The following is a 10,049-nucleotide window of genomic DNA, read 5'->3' as shown; positions in this document are numbered from 1 at the left end:
GACCCTGCCGACGGTAGGAGGTGCGTCACCGCAGGCCCCGCTGACCGCAGAGGGAGCGTAAGGACACTAACAGAGTTTGCAGTTTACACGTGATGGATCACTTCCTCAAAAAACACAAGCTATCGCAACTCACCAAATACGAAACAGGCCATCTGAAGAGCCCTGTAACTACTAAGGATACTGAATTTGTGAGAAAGAAACTCTCAGGAATGTCCAGGCCCAGATGGCTTTGCTGGGGAATTCCACCAGGCGTTTAAAGAAGTTTACCACCTGCTCGGCATAACCTTTTACAGAAAGTGGAGACACAAGAACACGCCCCAGTTCATTTCGTGACGCTAGGGTTACCCTGATACCAAAACCAGACAAAGACAATACAAACTAAAACCCTACAGACCAATATTTTATGCAAAATTTTTCACAAAACTCAACAGCCATTCATGATAAAAACCCTCAGAAAAATAGGAATAGAGTTCTCAACTTGATAAAAAACATCTACAGAACCCTACAGTTAAGATCATACTTCATGGTGAAAGACTGAATTCTTTCCCCCTGAGATCAGGAACAAGACAAGAATTCCTGCTTTTACAATTCCTGCTCAACACTCTGTCCGAGTGCTAGTCAGTGCGACGTAGCACAAAAAAAGAAATACAAGACACACAGATCATGAAGAAGAGAGAACACTGTTTCTGTTTGCAGACGACATGACTGTCCTTGCATGAAAATCTGAGGAAACTATGAAAATCTAGAACTAATGAATGAATTCAGCAAGATCACTGGATACAAGCAAATAAGCCAAGAGAAACGACATTTATTTCTATATACTGGCAATGAACATGTGACACTGAAATTAAAATACAATACTATTTACAATCAGTCAAAGAAAATGAGATACTTACAAGTAAATCTAACAAAACTTCTATGACTTGTATGCTGAGAGCTCAGAGCTGATGGAAGAATCAAAGGAGTATAAGTAAGCAGACACGCCGTGTGTCTGGATAAGAAGACCTGACACAGTAAAGACGTCAGTTCTCCCCACATTGATACAGGTTTAATGCCATTTTTACAAAAAGAGCAAGATTGTTTTTGTAGACATAGACAGGACTATTCTAAAATTTATACAGAGAGGCAAAAGGACCAGAATAGCTGAAAAAAATCGAAAAAGAATAAAGTGGGAGGAGTTGCCCTAGCAGATTTTAAGACTTATTTATATAGTACAACTATCGAGACTGTGGTGTTGGGGGAGAGACAGAACAGAGATCAGCGGACTGGAGCAGAGGACCCAGAAATAGCCCCGCACGAATGTGCCCAACTGATTTTTAACGAAGTGCAAAAGCAAGTCAGTGGAGAAAAGAGAGCGTTCATCACTGGGTGTCCACAGATGACAAACTGACCCCAGCTGATGTCTCAGACCTCTTCTAGAAGTTAACACAAGATGGACCACAGACTGAACCTGGAGTGTAAAGCCATATAGCTTTTAGGAAAAACACAGGAGAAAATCTTTGGGATCGAGGGCTGGGCAGAGTTCTCAGACTTGACACCAAAACCACAACCCATAAAAGAAAAAAATTGGTAAATTGGACTCCGTTAAAATGAAAAACTATGCTTTCAAAAGATCTTGTTAAGAAGATGAAAAGAAAAGCCACAGAGTGAAAAGTGTTTACAAACTGCCATCCCTGTCCAAGGACTCGGATCTGCAATTCGTGAGGATCTCTCGAAACTCAACAGCAGAGCAGCGAACAGTACAGAGCGGGCTCCAGAGACGGCAAACGGCTCTAGAGAAGGCGGTCACGTCCACCAGCCGTTAGGGGCGCGCCCCTCGAGCACACCCGTCAGAATGGCTAACGTGGAAAGAGTGACAGCACCAAACGCCAGCGAGGGCCAGGAAGACCGGTGCTCGGACGTGGCTGGCGGGGATGCTTGACGGCGCAGCTACTCTGGAAAGCGGTTTGTCAGTTTCTTAAAAAAATGAAATGTGCGCCTACCACACCGCCCAGCAGTGGGAACAAACTCCTGTCTGTCTGCACGCAGCGGCCTGCGTGAGTCTGCGGAGAGTCACGCTGAGCGGAACAAGTCCAGCCCCAAAGGCTGCAGGCCGCTTGATTCCTTTTACGTGACATTCTTGAAATGACAAAATCAGAGAAATGGTGAGCAGAGGAGAGGTGGCCGGGGTTTAGAGAGGGCTGAGGGGGTGGGCTCGGAAGGGAGGGAACTGGGTGTGGGCGTCAAAGGGCAGCGTGGGGGCCCCTGCGCTGATGGAATGTTCTGTATCTCAACCGCTTCGGCGTCATGTCCTGCTGGGCTCTTGTACCACAGTTTTGCAAGATGTTGCCACTGGCAGACATGGTGCCACGAGCACATGGGACCTCGGTGTTATTTCTTACACCTATGTGTGAATCTACAATTATCCCAAAATAACAAGTGTAACTTAAAAGAAGAAAAAAGGACATTTATAGGACAATTGGGGAATTATGAACACGAACTGGCTTTTTTAGTGTGATGATGGCATTCTGTTTTTGTTTTAAAATGTTAGTCTAGACGCTTACATTGAAATGTTTACAGATGACGTGGCCTGTCTGGGATTAGCGTGAGCGTCAGGCAGGCGGGGGCTGGGCAGGTGAGACCCTCGTGGGAACGTGACCCGCCTACCGCTGGTTGTTGGAGCTGGATGGGGAGCGGGGGTCTTGAACGCTGCCCGGTGCACGTGGTCACCAGGAAGAAGCCTTGGGAGCTGGCAGCTAGGCCAGCAACTCTGGGGATGGTCAGCCTGCTTTGACTGTTGGCTCAGCTGCTTCTCAGCTGGGTGACCTTGGGCAAGTGACTTAACCTCTCTGAGCCGCCGTGTCCTCATGTCTCAGGAGAAAAGAAAGGTGTTCACCCGAGTGGTGCGGTGGGGGGGAAGCTCGTGCAGGAGGCCCAGGAGCTGCTGGAGTGGAGACACACAGTCGGGTTGGGCAGGGTCTTGGAATCCAGGACAAGGCCTCAGGAAGAGTGTTAAGCAGATGACAACGGAGAAGGAGCCGTTGGACTGGGGTTCAGAGCATCACCAGTGCTGATGACGGCCTGGGCTTGGGATGAGGCTGGACCCCAATTCAGGTGCTGGGGGGCGGGTGAGAGGCTGGAGGGTGGCCACCGCACTCGGACCTCGTCGGGCGGAGGGGAGGCAGCTCCAGAGGGTAGAGCTTTTGAGGGGGTGAAGGAGCAGGGCAGAGACGGGACGTGACGGAGAAAGGGGGGCCGGCGGGGGCCGAGGTGGGGGCACGGCCCACGGAGGTGTGGGTGCTGCCAAGGTGTCTCATCCCCCACGATGTTCCCCCTTCCTGTTTATGGACTTCCTTCGAGGCCCGTTCGAACAGCCATTTAAAAAGAAAGCATGTTGTGGGACGAGGGGGAATTATGAACGCTGCCTAGGTTTCAGCTGGAACTGGTTTTGTTTTAAAAGGTTAGGTCTTGGTTTTTATAGATCGACACTAAAATACGGATGAAATGATGTGTCTGGAACTTGCTTTGGAGCCTGAAGAAAATGAGACGGGCTTTGCCGTTTTTCTGGGGAGAGGTTCTGGAACCCCGGCACGTGTCAAGCCCTCAAGAATGCCCCTTATTCGCTGGGTGTCCCCACGCTTAGCACGTGTGCTGCTGCACCCTGACAGAGGTGGCCTCACGTGTTCGGGCTCCAGTGACCAGCCTTCCGCCGCTGCGCCGATACCCGCACTCGGGGCGTGTGTCCAGCGGGAACCGGCGGGAAGGCTTCCTCGTCTCCATCGGTTGGGTTGGGGCCAGGGCCCCTTCAGTCCCCAAGGACTGAAGGACTCAGGTAATGAGTCCTTAGAGGACGGCCAAGAGCCTCCCAGCCTCCTCTGTCAAGGCTGAACTGACCCAGAGGACATTTTCCGTGTCCCAGAACCGCCAACCCCTCTCCCGGCTAAACTCAGCCTCTGCCCGTGGGATGTGAGGATGCGGGAGTCTGTGAGCCCTGGCGCTTCAGCCACGCACCCCGACCTGCTCATCGCCCCGCCAGCGACGGGGCTCCACGGCCCCCTGCAGAACAGACACCCGCGAGCCATGCAGCCTTCAGCCAAGAGCTGACCTTTATTGAAGGAGCACGTTCCTGTGTCACGTGCAAGACGATCGCAAAGGGGCCTGTTTAAAAAAAGCTCCCCGCTTGCATACCACTCTGTCCATCCAGAAAGTAGTGACAGGATATCTATTGTGCGACGAACTCCCCCCACCCCAAGAGTATCATGGGAGGTCACAGATTTGTCAGCAGACGATGCAAAGCAGCACTTACAACAAGCACAGTAAGTTCACAACTGAGACACCTATGCTGTAATTCTAAAACTAACCGTGTGTGCTTTTCCAGGTGAGAAAGACCAGTCATTCCAAAAACACTTTATATAAATTCCGAGTCAGATCTAAAACATTCAATCCTATAAAAATATCTTTTACTAATAAAAGTATCAATTTTTAAAGAAACGATCTGTATCGACAACAGTTATGTCCTTAAATTTTCAGGAACTACCCACTGTCAGATGGCCCGCTCACATCCACGCGTTAGAGCCGCGCGAGGCCCGGCTGTCAGGGATGGACCACACGCTGATTAAGCAGCACAAGAATGACCCGGTTTCTCTACAGAAAGTTACCTCAAGTATCTACGTGTTACAAAAGCCGTTTGAAAGGACAAAGTCCCAGCCTAGAGCCAGGACCCCCGGGGGCACCGCCTTGCGGAGAAGCCCCAGCTTTGTGACGACCAGCCAGCCACGCGGGGCCTCGGCGCTCAGCGGGGAAAGCCGGTGACGGTGCCCTGCCCGCCCTCGGAAATCAGCTCGTTCATCTCGTTCTGCTTGCTCTCTCTGAGGGTGTGATTGGGGTGATTTCTTTGCGTCTGTGCTCGTCTCGATCTGAAACACACCTTCAGGAGCAGGTAGCACAGCTCGGCCACGTTCAGCAGCATGCAGATCACAGACGCGGAGATCATGAAGACGGTGAACACGGTTTTCTCCGTGGGCCTGGAAATGAAGCAGTCCACCAGGTTGGGGCAGGGGTCGATGCCACACTTCAGCACCCAGGGCAGGTGGTAGCCGTTGTACAGGAAGTAGAAGACGTACATGAAGGCCGCCTCGAAGATGATCCGGAAGAAGATGCTGCTGGTGTAGGTCCACCACAGGGAGCCCTCGATGCGGACCTTCTGGCTCTTGATCTCTTCAATGTCCTTGAATTCGTTCTTTATCTCTCCCTTAATGAACTTCCTTTTCTTCTCGTGTCTGTGGTAGGCCACGTGCATGGCCACCAGCAGGGCGGGCGTGGACACGAAGATGAGCTGCAGCGCCCAGAGCCGGATGTGGGACACGGGGAAGAAGTGGTCGTAGCAGACGTTCTTGCAGCCGGGCTGCAGCGTGTTGCAGGTGAAGTCGGCCTGCTCGTCCCCCCACACCTCCTGGGCGGCCACCACGAGGATCATGACGCGGAAGATGAAGAGGACGGTGAGCCAGATCTTACCGATGCTGGTGGAGTGCTTGTTGACGCCCCCGAGGAACGTGTGCAGGGTGCCCCAGTCCATCGTGCGGGCAAATCCTAGACGTTAGCAAAGATGGGTTAGTTAGTGGAAACTTCCCTCGATTTCTACAACTGCTGCCGCGTTACAGACTGAGGCACACTCCTCTCGATGACGTGCACTGTGGCGTCTTGTCACCTCGGCCGCTAAGCTGCTGGGGGCTTTCTGACAAGGAGCACCCACCCGGGAAGCCCTCTACCCTCCTTCTGGGGCTTTCAGACCATCTTGATTCAGCTGGACTCAGACTGTGCTCAGTGACACCAAGGCAGGAACTCAGGCACACAAGTTCATTTCCAAGCTCCCTCTGAATCACTGTTTCCTTTTGTCGGAGGATCATGGAGGTTCCATGGTAGATTATTAATTAAACGGCTTATCCAAGAAAAAAAAAAAAACATTCACTGGAATGACATAATCTGGTTTGCCTGGCAGACTCAGAAGGGAAAAGGAAGCCAAACACTTGTTGGTTCCTTTCTGCAACACACTGCTGTTTATTCCCAGCTCCAGGAACATCATTTGCCAGAATCACACGTTCTTGGGAAACTGCTTAAAGAGCCTCTTCCAACAGGGAACCCCAGGCTATCACGAAAAGTGCTCACTTTCCTGCACCGAGCCGGGCAGTCCTGGCTTCCCCTTCCCCCCCGGTGCCCTTCACGCTGGAAACCCCGGGTGAAGGCTCATCTCCTAGTTGCTGCAGAAGACCCAGCCTTCCGCTCAGAGAAGAAGGATCATGAAGCCTCCGAGAACCTTCTGAAAGTGAAAACCCTCTCTTCAGACAAACACGGCTCACAGGTTTTCCTGCACCTGTCGGGGGGCTCGCGGGGGAGGGGGTGCCGGAGGAGGGGCTGCTCCCTACGCGCCCCACCGCCCCATGCACCGAGTGCCCTGCAGCCCCGACCTCGGTCCTCGCACCTTCCGGGGCTCCCTCCAGATCCGCCCGGGACCGGCCTGCACGCCATCCTCCCGGGCTTAGAGCAGAGGGATGAGCGTCAGGACACAGACTCACAAGGATCCGGCTGGGGTACCACTGCCCCCTCCTGCCACGGTCACTGGGGGGACACAGAAGTGGGACAGGGGCACCTCCCCCTCACTCACACCCTCCCCGAGGAGCAGCCCCCGGGGCCCTTTCCTAAACTTCTGGTTACAGAGGATCTGAAGGCCAGTACGCTTCAAAAATCACTTCCCAAAGTCACTGCCTCCGTCCGGTTCTCACAATTAGGGTTAAACAAAGCGCCTCTCTCCTCTCCTGCCTCAAGCAGGCTGCAGCCAAGGGAGGAGCGGCTTCAATAAAAAGTAAAACATTAACTCTTTCTTTGTGACCCCGAGAGGGTTAAGTGACGCCTTCTGGGCTCTCTCTTAAGGAAGAACAGATACACTCTGCTTCCTCGTCTTCACCGAGCAGGAATCACGGAGGCGCGTGGCACTTGGTGGAGGAGGGTCTGATCACGGTGGACAGCCAGCTCCAGCCCAGACACTTAGCTCCGAAGATAAAACCGCTGACTCTTCTTCTTCTTCTTTTTCTGGCGGAGCACCGGGGATGGCACCCGGGACCCGCCGTGCTGAGCCCATGCTCCACCCGGGATGTACCCTCCCACCTCCTTACTTCTGATCAGACCACAGTCCTGTGAAGAGACACTGAACGTCCCTTTCACAATGGAAGTCACTTGTCTATTAGCATTCTGCTCAGTGACATCATTTCTTGACTATCTTAAACTTCTTAAGAATTTAATCACAACTGTTTTGCTTAACAAAGTCGTTTTACTTTCACTGATGGGCCCTAAACATGACAGGGTCCCAGAGTCCCCTCGCAGGCTGAGGGCCCCACGCCCCCCATGACCCTTCCCAAGTCCTTCCCAGGTCTCTGATGGGCCTGGGAACAGAACAGGGCCCCATCTCCACGTTGGCTATGGGCTGCTGAGGAGCCTCCCCTGAGAAAGGGCAGTAAAGTCAGAGCAAAACCAGTGGCCTCAGCCTCACTTTAGGGACTCACAGCTTGGGAGCCAGAGAAGACTCAGGGCAAGGTTTCCTCTTCAAGGGCCCGGCTTCCCTGCACCATCGGTCACCTCACCAGGCAGCCAGCGTTGCTCAGCAACCCCAGGAAGGTGGATCTGTGTGGCTCCCAGGTCCGTGAGGATGTGACCTGTGGAGGACAGTACTAGACGTGGCCAAAGTTCCTCAGGGCTCTCTGGTGTCTCCTGTACGACCCCGTGGTGGTTTTCCCCTGGACCCAGCCAGTCTCCTGATGCTCTGAACTTCGAATACACAATAACATCAAAATAAAATCTTTTCCCTATCAAGATAATAGTAATACTAACAGTATTATTAAGATAATAATAACAATACAATAACAATACAAGCCCCAGCCCATCCCTGGACCAACAGAAAAAGGAGAAGATAGAGTTCGAGAAACTGGATTCACGCCCTTACCCCCAAGTCAGCAATCCAAAAAAAAAATCTCAAAGTCTCTCTTTAATCAAAAAGTCTTTTCCTTTTGTCTTTGGAGATCTCAGCTCATTCCAGGGACAACCTGATGGCCGATTTTTAAATTTAACGGCTCAAAACCTCATCAAAGCTGTCCTTTCAGAGCGACGGCAGAGAGGAAAGCATTCATATACTTCTTCAAAATTAGCTCAGTAAAGACGGAAACCACTTTCTCTATGGAGTCTACCTGTAAAAATGGACCATTCACAGAACTACATGTATTTCTTAATCCATTAAAGAATTCAAAGAGTTAAATCCCCCCCGATTTAGCATCTCTGTTCATTCAAGCAGCCTGTGTCCTTTCCAAACATGCAGGTCCAGCTGGAGGTAAGTGATCCTGGGAATGAAAATGGAAGGCTCTCCAGGGACCCAGCTCCACTCTCAGGGATCCAGTGAGTCAAACAGAAGTCTTAGCAGGATAATGGAGCCACTGGAAGGACGCTGCCCTCACGGACCCAGAGCCTCGGGCCAGAAATCATCTGCCCACAATTTTACTCGAACATTTAACTCAAGTATACAAACCACTCACAGTTCCCGGAACATTCCGATTGAATTGGGGGTGCTGATGAGGGTTTTCAAGTTAGAATTTTCCCCTCATCCTATTGAATTGTTGTCAGAAGTTCTGTTGGTTCTTTCCCTTCATAAAGCTCTTCGAATCCAGAAGAGACAAGTAAGAAAAAAAGCATGAAGTCCCCGTTTCCTGCATGAGAATTTGTTTTAAAACGAAAACACGAGCAAAGCAGCTGGACTGGCTGGGTTGTGTCACGGGGGTGACAGCAGGGGGGCCCTCCCCCCCAGTTGTGCCCCTGGCTTAGGTGGACGTCCTCCCCTTGGGTGGCTGGGCTCCAGCACCACCCCCCGGGTGCGGCGGGATCCGGGCAGCAGACAAAGCTCTGCACAGCGCGTCCTGCGAGGCTAAGGAGACTGGCAGGGGCAGGACGTCTTCTTCCAGGACACTGGTCAGACGCTGCCAGAACCGAGGCACGAAGACTTCTGTGGCATCTGGTCTGCCCAAGGAAAGGACCCCCACGGTGCATGGCTAAATTCAACCAGGGCTAAACCCACAGCCAGATCCCACCTTGCGGCCACTGAGGTCGCTGGCCTGGGGCCCCCAGCCCCTCCAGGCGACCCGAGCTGCGACGGGCTGCACTCACCTCAGACTTGGTCCTCCTCTCCAGGAAGGGAGGCCAAGCTGTTCAGAAAACCACACCGTGCCGGGTGCTACCTGGGACTGGTCTCCTTCACCAGACAGGAACTCCCTTCTGGTGCCTCCACCTTCTAACCGAGATGTGTCACCATGACACTTAATTACTGTTGTCCGGTGCTGCTATTGCCGCGTGTGTCTCATCATGCAGCTGCACCGGCCAGTTCTACCCGGGCTGAGGGACTGGCCCCAGCCTCCAAATGCGAGCCGGACTCTGCCGGTGACCCATAAAAGCGAAGAAAATCGAAACGCAGCAGCAGAAGTGGGGGAAAGGGGCATTTGTCCGTACACACGACGTGGAGCATCTAGAAAACCCGTTGTGCAGGTCAGGGGGGACCACCTGGGGTAAAAGTCAAACCAGTCCATCCTCATTCCTGCGAGCGCGCCAGGACGATGCGGATCCCAGGCTGGTAAGTTTGGTCCGGGCAACGCCAACGCGGACAGCACCCCACCCGCAGGACCCCCGGAGCGGTGGCCAGCAGGGCGACAAGGGGCAGGGGCCACGGGCTTTCCACCTACCTGCTCTGGCTTCTCGGAGGCAATTCCTCCGCCCGAGGGGCCGGGATGGCGCGGCGCGCCGCCCGCTCACCTGCTCAGCGGGGCTGCGGCCGGGCGCGGGGTCCGGGGCGCGGGGTCCGGGGCGCGGGGTCCAGGCGCGGGGCGGCGCCTCCGCTGCAGCCGGACGGGCAGGAAGTCTGCAGCCGCCTCTCCCGCCGCTTCGGCGCAGGCCCGGCGCCCACCTGCGGCGCCTTTTAACCGCGCCCCACCCCGCCTCTGTCCTGACGCTCGTCGGGCGGGATGCGCGAGGCCCGCGCGCGG

The 10,049-nt window shown here is 53.5% G+C and overlaps 1 protein-coding gene and 1 long non-coding RNA gene across 4 annotated transcripts in view; one reads left to right on the top strand and one right to left on the bottom strand.

Moving 5' to 3' along the window:
• Window positions 1-4,067: 4,067 nt before the first annotated feature.
• Window positions 4,068-9,972, bottom strand: GJB6 (gap junction protein beta 6). 3 transcript variants are annotated; one of them, XM_031465693.2, is made up of 3 exons: window positions 9,750-9,972; window positions 7,536-7,685; window positions 4,068-5,568 (listed from the first exon to the last, which is right to left on the bottom strand). In XM_031465693.2, exon 3 carries the CDS (start codon window positions 5,552-5,554, stop codon window positions 4,772-4,774), a length of 783 nt encoding a protein of 260 aa, XP_031321553.1. In that variant the 5' UTR covers window positions 5,555-5,568; window positions 7,536-7,685; window positions 9,750-9,972; the 3' UTR covers window positions 4,068-4,771. The 3 variants fall into 3 exon arrangements, with proteins under 3 accessions (XP_031321553.1, XP_031321554.1, XP_064349364.1); XM_031465694.2 differs by having other exon boundaries at window positions 9,820-9,972; XM_064493294.1 differs by lacking the exon at window positions 9,750-9,972 and adding an exon at window positions 8,556-8,769.
• The window catches only part of LOC135322797 (uncharacterized), a 36,623-nt gene continuing 35,454 nt past the window's right edge, over window positions 8,881-10,049 (top strand). The window contains exon 1 of the long non-coding RNA XR_010383718.1: window positions 8,881-9,640. This is a non-coding gene — a long non-coding RNA (uncharacterized LOC135322797). The remainder of the gene's footprint in view (window positions 9,641-10,049) is intronic.

This window comes from Camelus dromedarius, chromosome 13 (assembly GCF_036321535.1).
Source record: "Camelus dromedarius isolate mCamDro1 chromosome 13, mCamDro1.pat, whole genome shotgun sequence".
In the NCBI taxonomy this organism is placed as follows: Eukaryota; Metazoa; Chordata; class Mammalia; order Artiodactyla; family Camelidae; genus Camelus; species Camelus dromedarius.
Note: the sequence above shows the minus strand (reverse complement) of the source record. Positions and strands in the feature narration are given on the sequence as shown.